General features: G+C 46.1%; 1 protein-coding gene across 1 annotated transcript; it reads right to left on the reverse strand.

The window, feature by feature from the left end:
* Positions 1-1,183: 1,183 nt before the first annotated feature.
* LOC118288245 (protein phosphatase 1H-like) lies at positions 1,184-17,303 on the reverse strand. The gene is made up of 10 exons (XM_035614132.2): positions 16,728-17,303; positions 11,915-12,104; positions 10,840-11,211; positions 8,810-8,922; positions 8,506-8,590; positions 8,128-8,246; positions 5,305-5,368; positions 4,400-4,507; positions 3,296-3,447; positions 1,184-2,950 (listed from the first exon to the last, which is right to left on the reverse strand). The coding sequence occupies exons 1-10, from the start codon at positions 16,973-16,975 to the stop codon at positions 2,803-2,805; spliced, it is 1,599 nt and encodes a 532-aa protein (XP_035470025.2). The 5' UTR covers positions 16,976-17,303; the 3' UTR covers positions 1,184-2,802.
* Positions 17,304-18,140: the final 837 nt, after the last annotated feature.

The raw sequence follows: 18,140 nt of genomic DNA on the forward strand, positions 1-18,140 counted from the left end.
GAAATTGAACATTTTGCCCATAGCTATGTGTTCATAAATGTATAATCACCTGCAACAGAGAACCGATGTTTCTTCGTCAATTTTGAATGAGTTAAATAAAGTAACGTGAGGTGGACCCGACCTCCGTGTGAGTCGCCATGTTTGCTACGTCGCGTTGAATACGAAAATACAAAACGGTCCAGAATGAGTATTTGCGTTGAATTTTCAGCGCTGCCGGAAATGGACTTAGCGGTGCGCCACCATAAAGTGTCCCCTGTCGAGTTCTCAGTTGGTTGCTGTTTGCAAGTTTACAACCAGATGCCGCCAGAAAATTACAAAAATTACACACTGTGGCTTTAAGTAAATCAGTGCTACTCCAAAACTCGACAAATCCTTTTAAGACAAGAAAAAACACACCCTAAAACCTAAGCAAAGTTCCCTTTTTTAAACATGCAGTTTGTTTTAATTCTACGCTGTCAATCTTTTTTCTTCTTCTTCTCAGTTTGGAATCAAACCGCAAAACTTCTTATCGATCCTCTGAAGTGTAAGTTTCTCCTTCCCCCGGACTACGTCTCATCTCATCTCCGGCATCTTGTCCCAGAGAGGCTGGCTGGTGCAGAGCAGCCTGCGCGAATATAGGATAATAATGGACGGAAGGGGTTGGTCGCTTCTACATGCCCGTCCGTTTCTGAGGACACGACTGTTGCGAGACTGAACTAGCTTTTCTTTCTGAAATCCAGTTCACAATATGACAAAAGTGCAAAAAACCCCCCAACAAAACAACATTATTTGATTTCTTTTCTGGCCAAATAGGATTTCTGTTCAACTTAATTCTCTTTCCGTTACAATGAATCGCATCCAGCTATTACGCACAATGTCCTATTTATGCTAATATTTGAAAAAGAAATGCAACCTAATAAATATATGCATGGTTACGGCACATTAACAAACAAATAACCTTATTACTATCTCCGATACGTTACAGAAATGTAAATTCAGTCCATGTAAAAACAAACTGCAGTGTAAACCATTGCACCGTCGCTCATATTCCCAGGCCTACGCTATGTCACTGCATGCACTGACACAGTAAATCACTACATCCAACACAATGCATCATTGTTCCCCAACCTGTCCAACTGTGATCTGTTCAGCATCTAAAGCTCATGAAACATGCAAAACATGTTCAAGCCAGAGGAAGTGTACCATGTTTGTCTCCGTGGAACTCGTCTTCATCTCGGCTTTGATTGTATTTCTTGATTATTATTTCATTTTTTTTTTAAATCCTCCCTGCTGCAGGGAATATTTACCTCTTTCATTATTTCGTGTGTCGTGGCCCCCTCGGTGAGCAACGCGGGTCGGGCTAAAGTGCGACTACACTGCAGTGCAAGTCATTTAATCTGATGTTTAGTCTTGAGCTTTTTGGGAAATTTTTTTGCTTAGTTTAAAAAAAAAAAAAAGTGTTCAATTTAGAAATAAATTAGCTTAATTTGCTGGGAGCAAGGGGAGAAGATCAATACCTATCCACATTAAAGAGACCATTAGCTTAGGTTATAAACACTATGGCAAAAATAAGAAAAGATATGCCTTCCAACTTTAAATCTTCACCTTTAGAGGTTTTACATAGCCTAGAAGAAGAAAAGAAAAATCATATTTGGACTAATAAGCAAGCTGTAGTCGTCTTTGCCTCTTTTGAGTCTTTCTGCTACGCTTCAGTTATCCAACGGTCTCCTCTAGCCTCCAACATGAAAGTTGTATCAATCTTTTCATCAGAAAAGGAAATACATGCATCTCCCCAAAACATTAAACCAATCTTTTAATTACCCATGACGGCAAACAACAGACGCTGCTAATCACCACCAAAGCTGCAACCAATGTCGAGATACCGAAGCCCAATTCAATTTTTTGGAATCAACATCAGATTAAATGACTTGTAACAGTGGACAATTTTCTGGAGCAATTCCCATATCAGACTCTGCCCGCTCACCATATCAAACTATGATGCTTCTTGTTGATCCGTATAGGCTTAGATCCTCATATGAGTTTATTTTTCTATCCCATCAGTGAAACAGATTCCTTGTCAGTCTCGCTACCATCGGGTGGATGACTCCCAAGTCTTCATCTTTTTTTCTTCTGCGTCCGCATCGTCGGCTCCGTTATCTGTTGACCACCGGAAGTGTTTGTTTTTTTCCAGCGTAATAATCCTTCGCAGCCACACTGTGGCAAAAACAAGAAAATGCACCTGACCTGTCAGCTCCGTCCATGGTCAGGGTTAGGTGGAAGAAACAAACAAGATTGACTGTGCAGGAAAAGGGGACTAAAAGAGAGGCTAGAAAAAGAAGAAGTCAAGTATTGTACAGCATTACAAGAGAGGTAGGGAGGAGAAAAGAAAGAAAGGGGTCTATTCTTCACTTTGGAAGAAAAATTGCCTATTTTTCTTTCTCGCATCTCTGCAGAAGTTCAGCTCAACCGCCCAATCACTACGTTCCTTGATCACGGTTCCGAACCGAATTATTTCTTTCGAATAATGCCACAAGATGAATTAAATAACCAAGTGTCTAAGAGTGTCTCTGACTGCTGTAGTTCCCCCCCCCCACACCCACCAAATTAGTGTCTGGGCAATCCTGAACTCCTGTAGAGGAAAAAGAAAATCAAGCATCGTCAACACGTCCCACCTGACCTTGGCCTCAGGAAGAAAATAAAAGTGCAAACGGCACTGCGGAAAAAAACGAATTCGAGTACAGGACTAACCCAACAGTCCTGTTGGTTTGAGAGCCCGCAGGCCCCTCAGGGTCCCTCTTACGGCAGCGTCTCTGCCGGGCTCCCTCAGGGCTGACGATTGCCGTACATCAGCGGTATGATGAAGGCCGAGATGTCGTCCCCGGAGCCCAGGCGCTCGTTGGTGATCCTCCAGCCCCTGTCCCTCAGCACGCCACGGGCTCGCATCACCAGGTCCTGCGCGGCCATCGTGTACCTGGACAACGGAGGCAAACGATAACAAAGCCTTCAATTTCACAGCTTGCCGGGCCCTTAATGCTGCAATATGATAATCTGGCCTCTTGAAATGTGGGCCACGATGGGGATACTTGACCCTCCATGTGTCAAATTGTTTTAGTTGGAAAGTGCAATGATGCTGAGAGCAAGTAGTTTAGGGGCCAAGGATGTGATTTATCCTTGAAATAAATTCACATTTAGGCATAGGAATGCTTCAAAAATGGACACGAGGCTCAGACAGAATTTCAGCCACCTCCAAAAAAGACAAAAGACCCTAATTGAAGAAACAAAGCGAGAAGAAAGTTAAAGAAACAAAGCGTCCCACCTGTGCAGGTCGTCGGGGTCGCAGTTGGCTAGAAAAGAAGTAACTGCCTCGGCCACTTCCTGGTTGGACAGGACGTCCCAGAGCCCGTCCGTTCCCATCACCAGGACGTCGTCGGCCCCGTGCTCGTACTGCGCCAGGTTATACACTTTCACCTGTGTGTGTGCCGAACCACGAAACGCGAAAAAAATATATTAAGTAGCAACACAATTCATTTTTATTTCTTAATTTGCCATCTTGCTGTAACTTGAGACACCAGCCTCTGGTATTACTTTGATGTTGTGTCAACCACTGAAATGCAGACTCCTCGGTCGCGCCGACCTAACATTTACACAACTTCACGAATTCACTTTCCCCTTTTCATTCGCTCTTCATTTTTTTGAAAAACCCACTCGGGAGGCTTTGATGAGACGCGAGCGAGTCGTCGTGTTTGCGCGAGACAAGAGAGGCACACATAAAAACTGTCGAGAGGCGTTAAAGTCTTGAACCCGGAGTGAACCCGGGGCTATTAATGAATTAAAGATTCAGCGGAGAGCTCTGGGAAAGGGAAAGTGCAAAAGTCCTCAAGAGGAACTGCGTCGGGAGATGAAAGCACTTTGAAACCCGCCGCCAGACAGGTGAGCTCCGGTTCTCCTGCAGGCGGAGCACCGGGTTCAGACGGAGAGGCGGCGGCATGCGACTTCTGGGGACTGAGGTGCAGATGGGGCAGAACGCGGGGTAAGTCACGTGGCAAAACGAGGTAAGGAGCTGTTTGTTGGGCTGGCGCCAAAAGGTTAAAAGATGACATGGAGGAAAGAGGAAGGGAAACAATCTGCAACGCCGGATTTTGTCATTTGAAGAGATAGATGCTGACATGTTTAGCCCACAACTGTCATGTGTTTGGAAAGCCAAGCGCAGACGTAAGACGATATCTGACTGTATTTGTCCGCCGTGTTCTTGACCGGTATGAGCACCGGAGACGGGGACAATCGTCAAGGCTGTTACAGCTCTTGTGTAATAACAAGGCATTAATAAAGCAAGCTGCTCATGAGCACAATGTCACTTTAGAACGGTATAATTCTCCCAATCAGACTCTCGGATGTCTGCAGCGAGTGCCGCGCTTCTTACCTCGGGGCAGCAGGAGAGGAACGGCTTGATGTAGATGTTGGAGTCATGGACTTTGAGGTCGTGGTCGCCGAGCCCGCGGGTCACACCGATAGTGGCCAACACCCGAGCCTGCGAAGAAAAGCGCTTTTATTTCCACAAAGCTTTTTTTTTTTTGTGTTGTTGTTGTAAAGTTTTCCAAGGTTGCCGAAACTCAACGAGGCTGTTGTTCTGTTCATTTAGTTATCAAACTACCTATCCAGTGTTCTTCCGCTCTTCTATATGCGTGAATTCAAAATAATGGCGCAGAATGGTTCATGAAGACGTGTTCCGTCCTTCTTTGAATAGACTGAACAGAACGAGTGTTTTCAGTTTCCGTCTTTTCTCCCCCTGATTTCCTAGTGGGAATTAACTTCACTCCTCAAAGAGATAACTGTCATCTCCCGTGTGTGTGTGTGTGTGTGTGTTGTGTGTTGTGTGTTGTGTGGTGTGTGTGTGTGTGTGTGTGTGTGTGTGTGTGTGTGTGTGTGTGTGTGTGTGTGTGTGTGTGTGTGTGTGTGTGTGTGTGTGTGTGTGTGTGTGTGTTAGACATAGCTACTGAAGTGAAACTGATGGACTGACTCCCCTCTCTTCTAGTGGAGGTGTGCATTGTCACACACGTGCACAATGTGTTACTCGCACATCAGATACCAAGTGTTCGCCCACTCTCTAAGTGGCTGGCAGGCGTGTGTGTGTGTGTGTGTGTGTGTGTGTGTGTGTCAGACTGACATTAGTTACTTTACTTTAGATTTCCTTTTTCCTCCGCAACTCTGAATGCCAGAGTTGGAGTGGCTGGATCCCTTGGCTTTTTATAGTTTGTAAGCCACGTTCTTTCTGATACGTGGCTTTATCAAGAACGACAAAAGCACACAAACATGTGCAACGCTTACCTTTTTCCCTTCCCCGTATATTAGCGGAAACTTGAGGTCGTCATCTTCAATGGTCTTGTAAGCCCTGTGTTTAAGGGCAGAAAAGAATATTGAGATTTTAAGACAGCCTAGCGCGCGCGCGCACACACACACACACACACACACACTTCTTGAGGTCTTTTTAATTACACCGCCTTAAATGCTTTCCTTGTGTCACAGTGGCTCAGAAATCAATTATGTTTCTTTAAGATCATGTCCATATGCATAGATTTCCTGATTCTGTCTTCCACCTTTAGTACGGCCAACATTGTTGCAGCAGGGGCTGAGATACATTCACCTTTAGTCCCCCGTGTGGGAAAAAGCTTTAGAAAATTCACTTCCACCAAATGCAACTTGACAGCATCTCTTTGTTCGACCCTCCCTGTTGGTAAAAAGCCCACATCTTTTCAAACTACACACCACCTCCTCTTGAATAAATAATAACGGAGGAGGATTATTAACATACTTAAAAGTGGGGAGACAAAGCAACTGCCATTCTTCTTTGTAGATTCCCGACACTTAGAGTTTCTCCTGAAAAATTTAGTGAGAGAATGCGGGGGGGGGGGGGGGGTCGAAGGGATCGTACGATAAACACGCATACGAGAAATAAGTTCAGCAGTGCACAATTGGAAGCAGAAGATCTGAAAAACAGACTTGGAAATGGAGCTTTGAAGTCAGACCCTGCGTCTGACGCTGATGTACTTAAACCAGCTCGATTTGACTCGGCGTCGCCAGTCAGTGGAGGATATCAGCAACTTCAAACAGCCTCACGTCTGACCCGGGATGGATCCGTCTGTCGGGGCCGCGTCTCTCACCGCCTATTTGTTTTTCTCACAACTGAGACGTGTACTCACAGACGTAACGCACACTCTCTCTCTTTCTCTCGTCTGGCTCTCTTTTTGCATCCGTGCCGGAGAGGAAGAAACGCAACGTCTCCCTCCCCCCGTCGGCCACACCTCCCATCCCTGCTCGTCGAGCGTTGCACCTCTCGCAGAGAGAGACGGCGATGAGTCACACGCCGCGCTACTTTATCGTCCGGGTGTTTAATCTGGAAGGAGGGGAGGCTGCCGAGAGACAATGCTCATTTTCAGGATCATCAACTTTGCACGTCAGCGTAGTGCACTTTAAAAGAAACAGCAGAGGGGCCACTGCTCTTCTCCGGTTTTATATTTAAAAGATCTTTTCAGTTTTGAACCGACAGAACAAAACACATCACATCACCTCGGGCAGCGGAGAGATTTCTGAGGAAATCTGATGAGCCCTGGCTCCAGATGAATACCGTCATGCTCCCAAACAGTGGCCGCGTCTGCCACGGTAGCCGAGGGCAGAGTCATTCCAGTCTCTTGGATTTCTAAAAATTATTATTCGGCTGCCTCGACCCGGGTTGACCTTCAAGCTGAGGGGATTTGAGAACTGGAGAGTCTAACGGACAGCTGAGACACAGGGCTATGTCTTGAACCTACTTTGTTTCGATTAATGTCAAGTTGGCGGTTGCAACGCCTGTTCAGACTTTTTTTTAAAAAAATGCATAAAGTATTTGTCAGGCAGCTTCTATCTGTACAATATTTAACATTTGGGAAGTTTTGCTTGATGATACAAAAAAAAAGGTTTTGTAGTAAAAGCCACTGTAATCGTATTTCTACATCAGCAATGGATGAGATACCAATGTTTCAAGAAAGAGACAGACTCACAGAGAATTATCACCCGTCTCTGAGGAGTCCTTCAGCTCTATGAGCCATTTTAGCATATTTAGGATTGTTTTGATCTTACGACGTCCCTAAACTTTGAATTTTTTTTGTTTTGTCTCACCGTCATAAGCATGGCCTCTAGATGTAGAAGGCTGTTCGCAGCCTGAACAAAAGTTTTAAAGAGCACAAAGCAGAGTGAATATTTACTTTTTTTTATGTATATTTGTCGGGTAGCTAGAAACATAACTCCAGTTGAATGCTATTCAATATCATGTCCCGTTGAGACATGGACAAAATATAAAAATTACAGCTGTGACTCTTCGACTGCTCGTCGCCAGACAGTCTTCTCTCGACCGTTTAACACTCGGCCAGCTGTCCGGGGATTTTGCCGAATCCGCCCTGTACCGCAAAATACCTTGGGAGTGGGGGTCGCCGATCAAAAACCTGGCCTAGGGGCGCCAACATTGCCAGGGCCGGCCCTGGACATCTTATAACAGTAGGCCATGCAGTGGCACATCCTGGCTGGATTCGGAGGGGGCGGCGGCGGCGGCTTTATCGTGAAACACACATCACACGCCGCAATACACATGGTACAGTACATGTGTGTGCCTCAGCGTGTCAGGGAGTGTCGGTAAAAGCACATCTCGTCACTGGCTTCCACTGCAGCGTGGTGCCCGTCGAACCCGCACAACACTGCACATGCAGGACCACATCTCCGCTGCATCATTATACCGCATCAGGTCGGTGCTTCTCCCCTCGTCGGCTCTCTCTGCAGACGGTCTCTTCAGCTCTCGCTGAGGCCAAAGAGTTCAAGCGGCAGCAGAGGAGAAGCAGGGATTCAGACCACAACCCCCCCCCCCCCCTTTTTTTTTCCCTGATTATCTTTTCATTTAAATGCAGCCGGGATGCGGCGGGGTTGGGGTTGGGGGGTAGCAATCCCAGGAAATAAGCTTTCATTTCAAATCACATCACAGTTTGACATAAATCATGGGCATTTTTTTGTGGATGACAGAGTCTGCCATTTTTCTAAAATCCTTTAGGTCTGCTCAGTGAAGAGAGCGCGTAAAAAGAGAGAGAAAATGAAAAGAGGCTGAGGGCGACGACCGGAGGGACTTACCACCCGTTCATGGTGAAGTCTCTGTAGAGCATCTTCTTGCCCACCTCCTTCCTCTGAACTCTCCGGGGAAATTCCAGGTGCGTGAACTCGTTTCCTAACAGGTGAGGCTGCATGAAACCCTGGGAGGACAGACAGCGACGGCCTTCGAGTCAATCGAGATGGAGCGAAAGGCGTTCTCCATCACTTTGGGCTTTTTTTTTTGTAAAATACTTGCAAGAAAATTTGTGTTATACTGTTATATAACATGTCATGAGATTAGTATTCTTATTATTCATCCATTAGTGATGTGTAAGCAGACTCTTTTCGTGGTTCATTTCTGATGTTGTTAACGGTCTTATGTAAGACACATAAAAACCATACAGGTCTGTTTTTTCTTACCAGGAACTGGAGCCGCTGTCTCTCCGATTCCGGCGTGAATTCCGTCGACATGGCCACGATCTCATTGTTTCTAATAATGATAGCCCTGCGGACATATGCAGATAGTTGGGGGGAAACAAAGAAATGTGCACTCAACCTCACATTGAAAAGAACAAGCAGCCTCCCCTCCCTGCCCCGGCATGTCGATGCACCGCCATTATACAGTGTGCCCCCTCGGGACCCCTCGGGGTCTAACTGCAGTGTAATTAACCCTGGGCCCTTCACGCACAGACCCTCTCATTTAGAAGCACGAGTGCGCACACACCTACTGTCACCTGCATTCCCCACGTATAGCTTTCCGAGCAGGTAGACGACAGCGAGAGCCGTGCATCCCCCCGTGATGTTATAAACTTGCTTCTCCCTCTCGATCTGGGCATCCTGGGAAACAGAGAGAGACAGAGACAGGTTGTTTTTTTTTACTCTGGGTTCCACATCCACAGGGCACAGCTGGAAATGTGAGCACTGCTTTCCATCGCCACCTAGTGGTAAGACCCGGGGCTCTGACACTCCTATTAAAAACATCTTTTTTTCTTTTTCTTTCCAGACCCCATTCCCTCAAATTCAAGGACCCCCACACGGATCAAGGTGAGTCACTGCTCCTATTTAACTATTTGAGGCTTGAATGTGTGAACACAGACAACAGTTAAGTGGTCTCCTGCCACAGTACAGCAAAACAATATACGGTGTAAATTCAGCGAGTCGCAAAGAGACTTATTCATGGGTTGAAGAGCTGAGAGACGGCAGGATTAAATTAAAAATATATGTATACAAAAAGAACTTCAATTTGTAATTTTGCACTTTCAGTGACCCATGATGATCTAAGTCTATTTACAAAAACTTCTCAAATTCAAACCTTTCCAAGGATTTCAAAGGACCACTGGGAACCTCTGGATACACTTAAAATGATGGAAAATGAAAAGGAACGGTATAAAAAAATTATGTTTGCTGAACATTAATGAGTTCACATTTGATTCAAAAGTAGATTTCCTGTAGCCTTTTCTCCTGAAATGACTTTGATTCCAAAGCAAAAAATATTTGAGGCATATTTTCCGTGAGACGTGCCGCCGCTTTGAACTCGACGGAGCGGCAGAAATCCACAGGGTGAACGTGTACGGCTGAGTGGCATTCAGCCAGCAGACATGGTTTCATAAGCTCTCTGACGCCAGACGCAAAATTGGTCCAATATTAGCTGAGAAGAGGAGACGCTGAAAGGTTGCGGTTTGTGTTTTTGGCATATATGTGCCCTCGGGTCAGAATGTGAGCGAGCCAGTTACGTACAGCACGCCTTACATAACAACACCAGGCACAGCGTGTAATTTATATCATCTCCATCAGTATCTACATTTCCATCTTTGGCTGGTAGCCGTGTACATGTTTACTGTACACACACATTAGGCGTTGGTACACACAGTATGTGGTTATTACAGGAAATATCATAATCTGCGTGTGATGCGTTTAGTTGTTGATTATTATTTAAGTGGACTCCACGGTGAGAAGGTTCCCTGTCTTTCTGTTCAATAGTTGGCAGGATTTCTATTCCAGTCACATTATAATATTTGTGAAATGACATCGAGATAATTCTCAATAGCTTGATGTCAGTCTTCAATCAAAACCGTTGCTATGTTTTTATGCTCATCTTGAAACTTTAGACAATTTTCGGCAATTTTCTGTAGGGCTGCCCCGAACAAATGTTTTCATAATTTGTATTTCATTTGACGTATTTAATTATATGAGGTGTCTGGGTGTCTAATCGTGAAATGCTGTTGCAGTGATTCTTCATTCTTGCTCTAAGAAAATCAATCCAAATATATAATCTATTCATTATTTAACTGATAGCATTTTGAGGGAACAGTAAGCTGATCCAAATTATGGGGAAAAAGTCACCAGATGCACGAAGTTAATGAGTAACACTAGGCTTTTTTTCATGGTATGGTATTTAGACTTATGTGCAAATAATAACATTAATTAATTACCAATGTAATAGGAAAAGGAGCCGCCATTTGTGTCATTATTCACATTGTGAATAATTCCTGCGGTGACATTTTCAAAATGTCACAAATTGCTGATGGTAGGCTGTCGGTAACCGTGAGGACAGACAGCTGATCTGTGCGAGAAGATAATGAAAACATTTCCTGTTACCTCACAGGACACCTCCCATGTGTGAGAGCGTCAGCCAAAAAAAATCCCAAATATTAATTCATGATGACGGAGGGACGTTCAGCGAGTGTGACAGCCTTCAGGACCGATCAGGACGAGTGGACACGGACACGTGGTGACTCTGTGCCAGCCGCTCACCATCTCTTTGAAGGCGTTCTCGATGGCTCCTATCACCAGGCTCTCGTGCTGGACCTTCTTCTCGCTCAAGAAGCGAGGCGGCGGCGGGGTGCTGGACGGGGAGCCGGGCGCACCCGCGGCCCCGCGCAGCGAAGCGGCCCGGGTCAGTGCTCGGTGGGGGCCGGGGGTGTTTCCCTGGAGGTAGGGGTTGCTGTCGGGCTCCTCCCCCAGCAGGGTGGGAGGCGGGGAGGCCAGGTTGTGCAGGATCTCGATCACGGCCTGGAGCTGGCAGGCGATGTGGTGCTGCAGCATGCGGGAGGCGACAACCGCTGCGCCGGAACCAGCGTGGCCATCGAACAAGGCCCAGTAGTGGAACACCAGCCCTTCACTGTCCTGCAGAGGGATAAATTATTAGCAAAATTAAACGTAATCATATTTAACCACACACAGAAATTATATAGGAGTTATAAATAATCACAGAAACAATGGAGTCTGGAGTGTGGAACAGGTAAAAATTACAGAATCATATTTATCTCCGCACACGTACAGAAAAATGCTCCACTTAAACCACAACCAGATGATTTTCACTGATGATATGATTGTTCTGTATTCTAATGTGAACAGGGCATCAATGGAAACACAGTTCAGGTCCCTCCCTTGGTAAAATAAGTGACTAGCTATGGCTAAGCTATTAACATCCGTCTCGTCCTTCTCATCAAAATTTCAGCAAGAAAGCTAATAAGCTTTTTTACCAAAATGTTATTATTACTTTAAATCGTTACAAATTTAGAAATTAATATTTAACGTTGATGGTATATGCCAGGCAAGGGCAGTATTTGGTTTGTTCTCTCCCATCCTGTTATTTCTTTTTTATTTCTTCTCCAATGTTATTTTTCTCTCCAGGTTAAGTGGCTGATTTGATTAGTGGCTCCTCCCCCTGACTGAGCTGGCCTATCATTGGCCTCACATCCAGAATTAAAACAGGCACACCTGAGGGAAGGCGCTCTCTCTTCTTTCTCTCTGCAAAACTGTTCAGAAATGCACATGTACATATTCTAATGCATCGGATCGCATGGTGCGTTTGTGTTGTACGCACTTCCTCCAGCTTGCTGGGCTCCACTTGGAGCCCGAGGCCCTCTCCGTTGGGCAGGGAGATGCGTCTCTTGGCGGTGGGGGTCTTGCTGGGCGTCGAGGGGGGGCAGTAGCTCATTGGCCTCCTCCTGGCCACGACCACCGTGCAGCACGCCTGGTCCTCGTTCAGCGCGCTCTTACCGGCGTTAATCACCCTGTGAGAGGAGGGGAGAGGACAGTGGACATGGTGTTTACACAGGTCGAGTCATTTCTTTAGGCTTTCATGGTCAGTTTGTTTACAGACATCCAGAGGTCCAAGGCTAATACATCTTTTGGCATCAATTTTTCCAGTTACAATTTCATGCCAGATGCACCTCTTGCTGTGATTTGCCCGTCTGACGGCTGCGGTCTGGAGCAACAGGGCGGCTGAATTAAAAAAGCCGACATCAAATGCTTTTTGTCTGACGAAACGCCACCGCGGCCTTTCATGGTTATTACGGCTCACTGCAGGATCACAACAATTAGTCTGAGTCACTGCCTGAGGTTCGTCTCTGTTCGCCCGGCGACGCAGCTGGCCTCGCATGTTTCGTGTTCCCGACTAAGATCAAACGGGGAGGCGCCCGTTTGTGGTAGTGCTCTGCTCTCACGTCAGATACAGTCAGGTCATGGGTCCAAAAACTTGTGTTTTGAGTACACGATGGCCGTATTTGATTTGGGACGTCACTAGTCGTGTTAAACTATAGTATATAATTGCCCCTGGTTGCTGAAATCATCAAAAGTCCCCCCATAAATACCATGTTTCATGACCTCAGCATCCATTGTCACGTATATATAAAAGAATATAATCCAGTTTCTCCTTGCGCCAACTATTGTGTAAAAAAACCAAACATCTCACATAGCTCTTCTGCGTTCAAGAAAACAAACTAATCTGCACCACTAAGTTGTTTTTTTCCCCCGTGGCATCTCAAAGGCCACCAAACTCGCAGGACGAGAGCTATTGATAGCAAACGCAATAATGAATGTCTGTGTGCAAGACGGCGAGATGGTGGAGGCGGCTCAGCTGAGACGAGCAAAGTGCAACCGCCATCGCCGGAGGGTGTCGTGAATGTCTGCGCAAGTCGATTAAATTGACATGTCTATTTATAGCCTCAGACTGTGGGGTGCTCCCTGTGAGGCAGCATCGTCCTGTCTGGTTCCCGGCCTCAGATGGATAGAGGGACGGGGTTATGAAGAAACAGACAAAGAGCTATAGCGAGAGCGGAGGCATTTATGTGTATTTCTGCACATACTAGACCTTTTGCGGCTATTCATTTATTAAGGGCCACAAATGTTTGGTTGATGAATGTTGTGATACAAGTTGCTTTTGCCACAATGGCTGACTAATTGCTTTAAGAAGCCTCGCGTAGCGGTCTACTGCGCCTGCCTGACCACCATCTGGGATTCAAACGGAGGGGATGGAGGTGGAGGGAGGGTGCTGGGGGGGAAAAAGTCTTCTTGTCTTCTTCACAATGGTCATATGGAAGGAGACCACGTGAATAAAGGCCTTTGGATCTAAAAGTGTAAAGAGCATTTTTAAATTGTTTTCCATGTGTTTATTCTTATGACAATTTTTTTCTCTCTTATGTAGGCTCTGTGTTAAAAATTGAGCCTGCAAAAACTTGAACGTCTCCCAAGTATATGTTCATGGTATGTCATTGCTTTCTCTTTTTTACTGATCTGTTATCATTGGATCGAAAACTGTTCATATTTTAACTGCCAAAAGAAGTGATATTCGATAAACATCACCTTGTCGCAGGTTCTTAGCAGTGACAACCCATACGACGACAGCACCTTGGGCTTTCGTAGATCGAAAAAGTAACCAAAAATAGACATTGTGCTTTTGAAAATAAAACATTTCCCCTTCTTTAGCACAACAATGTGAATTAAAACATGGTTTCACTTTATTTTTTTTTCCACCATGTCCTGTGGTGTTGAAGGAGCTAAATCTGGCACTACTTTGGTCCCAATTTGTCATTTCATCATCATGCGTGTATAGTGTAAAAGTCATTAGGGCCAGGGGGGCTGGTTTTCACCCTTTGATTGATTTCTCAGCTCTGCTTCAAACATAATGTGTTACAACTGCATCCGTAATTACAGTTAATATGGCCCCAAAACACCGACCATGACATATCAACCACGTTTGAGTTTGTACATTTATCTAATCCACTGTGAAAGAACTCAGCATTGCCTCGTGCTGCCGACTGTAGTGTGATAAAAATACATGTTTATGTGAACTTTGATCCCTGAATATAAAAGCTAGCAGCCAAAACGGGTCTCATCCTTCATAACTACAGTGCATTTAATTTAATCCTGTTGTGTTTCCTGACAGGTGCAGCTGGTGCCATTGTGTGATTGGGAGAACTCCTGAAACTCATTCGTCCTCATTTTCCCCGTTTCCTGGGAGGAATGATCCTCGTTTTATTTCCCTGCCAATCAAATTTCCGTTTCATTCGGAACAATTACCTTCCCCCTGCCATTAGGAACAAAACCTAATTTCCCCTCCATTGTCAGACGTCCAATTCCCTCTTTGTTTCTCTACCCGCAGCAACAGATTCTGAGGCAGACATTGGTCCCCAAGGATGTAATAACTATTTGCTGGAGCACAATCGTTGAAAGCTTTGCCTCAGTTTAACTTGGAACATCAAAGGAACAATAAAATACAAAGGGTCTTTCAGAGAGTCCAAATGTATGTTGAAGATCTTGGTCAGGTTTGGACTACCACCGGAATATACAGGCTAGGAAAACACAATGGCAAAATGTGAATTTGAATGCAATGTCAGAACGGATGGGTTTAGACAATGGCGGATGATTTACCAATTCAAAAAAAAACACAGATCTTTGATTTCGGACTTTTCCGAGCATATAAGAGCATTCGGGAGCTGCCACCCACCACGCAGTGGATGCGCTGGTGCAAAAGGGAAACTTTTTTTGTCGTTGGCCTCCGTAACACTCGTATAACTTCTGTAGGTTTGAGTTGAAAAATGTGAAAAATGAGAAAAATGTTTTATGGTAAGAATTTCTCTAATGGTTGTTTGTCTCCATATGTCAGCCTTACGACGACACCCCGGCAACCTGTCCAGGGTGTATTTCGCCTCTCGCCCAACGCTGCCTGCGATTGGCTCCAGCCCCCACTGTGACCCTCAAAGGATGATCAGTAAAGCCGACGGACGGATGGATGGATGGATGGATGGATGGTAATCAATACCCAATGTCTATGCTACTGTTATTTGTGTGAGCCTCTATGGTGACCAGCGGGGGGGATTTTTTTTAGATTTTTAAAAACAACTTTACCAGAGACCATCACAGTCCTCTACAAATGAATTGAAAAACAAAAAACAAAAAATAAATAAATGAATGTACTGAATAAATCAAGTCATAAAAACAAAGAGTGAAAGATGAGCTCTTCCTCAGAGAGAGAGAGAGAGACACTACATTTGAGCTGGAAGAGGCGAGAGCCAAAAGCGGCTGCTGTAATGACAACACGCGAGGCTTTAACTACAGATAAATGCTGATACGAGCTGAACTCATTAACCACACCGGTCCCAAGGAGACTCTCCGCGCCCGCTCTGAGCATCAGCGTGACTGTGATAATCCAGGGGGCAGGGAAGAGGCACCGCAATGGGAGTATTTGAGAGAACAACTTTACAGGATTCGGAATGGGAGCAAACATGTATATACGGACACAGATTCAGGGCGTCAGCAGCAGCGTGCATGTGGAGAGGGATGCGGCTGCAGCTGGCTGTAGGTGAAATGACATTAGAAGCCACTCGCGTTCAGAAAACTTGCCGCTGACATTTGGGTAAAAGCCATTCATGACATTTACTCGCTGTGATCGTACTCACGAACCAAACCCTTAAGGCAACTCTCTGAACATTGATCATACTTTACCTCGGTGTTCCCCTTTCGAAATACGTTCCTTAATTCATTTTCTCGTGCACGTTTTGCAGGTTATATTTAGTTTATAACACTGCAGCTTTAGGGAGTTTATACATATCTGTCATATTCAGCACAATCATCATCGAGGCTTTTAACACCTCAAACTCAGCAACTCCTACTGTATCAGTAGCCCTCTGTGTTTTCAAGACTTCTAGAAATAGTGCTGCACTTGCAGCACCCTCGGCACTCCTATCAGTACATGTACATGTGCGTATGTGGTGGAGTGGATCTACAAATGGGTAAAACTGCTGTGCACAATGCAGCCCGATTATTACATAAGCACAAACGATTTCACTGGCACACAATGAAAAGGCTGATGGCAATGACATCATGATCGTGATGCTACAGACAGTATAGATATCTGGAGGCTGGTGACATGCAATCACACGCGCACACGCGCACACACACACACACACACACACACACACACACACACAGCCATAAATAGAGCACAGGAGTGGACCCTTAATACCCAGATGCTGCTGGCTTGCATGTGAAAACCAGCTTTGAGTGCTGTGATCCTTTGGATGAACGTGGTCGTCTATATATATATATATATACTGTATATTTATTTATTTGTATTTATTTTTTTTAAGCAGCACGCGATTTCAATGTGGTACAAAGCAAGGAGGTTTGCATTCAGCAGCAACAACAACAGAAAGAAAGAAACACCACAAAGGCTGGGCTGCTCTCCTCCGTGGTACCCAAAGCGCGCAGCAGGAGGATGCAGGTCCCAACAGGTGTGAGCATCATCTCTGACCCGAGAAACACAAGTGTTAGGATGAAGCCCCCCCCGGAGGCTCCTGGGCCCTTTTGACACTTGGAGGAAAAGCAGGAGCAACGGGGGGGGGGGGTTTACTTACTCGGCGTATCCGGTGGCCCACGGCAATCTCCTGGTTTCCCTCAGGATTAGAATGGGCCGCGCCATGTGATCCGCGGAGCACTCGACCTCGTCCGCGGACAGGCCGAGGAACTCGGGCCGCCTGTACGGGAACTTCAGCGGCAGCTCGGAGCCGGTGTTGCCCCCCGCGCCGCCGGAGCCGCCGGAGCCGCCGCCGCCCACGATGCCGCCCATGAATCCGGCCACGGCGGACTTGACCCGCGTCAGCATGTTGGCGGCGCGACGCGGCGGAGCGGCCGTCGGCCGGTGCGCGGCGCCGCGGCTCCCTTTGCCCGGGTTTCCCCCCAGCTCGGCCGCGCTGGTTCGACGGCGCGCTCCGGCGGTGGAGATGAAGAGGAGGAGGAGGAGGAGGAGGAGGAGGAGGAGGAAAATCCCTCAGACGGTTACGGGTTCATTCATTCGGCGCGGAGACATCGGCCGACCACCGGGGGTCCAGCTGCGACGAAGACGGCGGTGATGCTTCAGGTGAAACCCTGCGCGCCCCCATGGACAGTCACTGATAACAGCTCGGCCGCCGTCAACGCGGAAATACGCCGAGGATTAACGGGTCACGTGACGCATCCACAGATGCACACACTGCAAAAAAATGGGGGGGGGGGGAATAAATACAAATCCATGGACGGTCTCCGGGCGAATGAATGTTGCCCTTTTTAAAATTGGGATTTAAAAGCACGAGGAATACTCTCATTTATGTATCATCATTATTTGCTATTGTTGTAAATTGTTCTCAACATTTTAAGGGATCAAGTGCAACATGGATTATTACTTTATGAAAGCTCCTGCTTTTGGGAAAGAGTAAGCCAACTAACCGAGGGCAGGTTAAATTTGTTGTGGCATATGATTTAGTATTCCTTTATACCAAACAAGATTTCAAGGTGTGACAGGGCAGGGCAGGGCAGGGCAGGGCTGGGACAAAAGAATGAATTGGCCCTGGCAGTTTTGGCCCAGGCGGCACCGCCGCAGTCGGTTGGACACCACTCCACCAGTACACCATGGGTACGGTCGAATTGGCAAATTGGCTTAGGAAGATTCCTAAATGTTGACGTGACCCGGAAGTATTTGATCGGCAGCCATGATGAGAGCTGGTCGGATTCTCTAAATGCATAGGAAAGGAGCTTCAATGCTTCCTTTTCCTATCTCCTTTAGCACAGGGCACACTGGACCTTCCTATGCGAAAGGAAAGGTGAAATAGACGCCCCCACAATTCATTTAACTTGACTTGCCATGCACGGACGCAAACGATTAAATCCGAAATAGAAGAAGAAGAAAAAGAATAGTATGAATATGACCCAGAAGTGATGCACCTCATCATGTAAGTTACTGTTACATATGAATCATTTACATCTGATGTCACACGGTGGTAAAACACTGAAAC

This window comes from Scophthalmus maximus, chromosome 12 (genome assembly GCF_022379125.1).
Source record: "Scophthalmus maximus strain ysfricsl-2021 chromosome 12, ASM2237912v1, whole genome shotgun sequence".
Lineage (NCBI taxonomy): Eukaryota > Metazoa > Chordata > Actinopteri > Pleuronectiformes > Scophthalmidae > Scophthalmus > Scophthalmus maximus.

Coding starts and splice junctions, on each gene's coding strand:
- LOC118288245 (XM_035614132.2), bottom strand. CDS start 16,975: ATGCTGACGCGGGTCAAGTCCGCCGTGGCCGGATTCATGGGCGGCATC. Junction 8,591..8,809: donor GGGAATGCAGGTGACAGTAG/GTGTGTGCGCAC, acceptor ATATGTCCGCAG/GGCTATCATTATTAGAAACA. Junction 4,508..5,304: donor TATACGGGGAAGGGAAAAAG/GTAAGCGTTGCA, acceptor TTTTCTTCGCAG/GCTCGGGTGTTGGCCACTAT.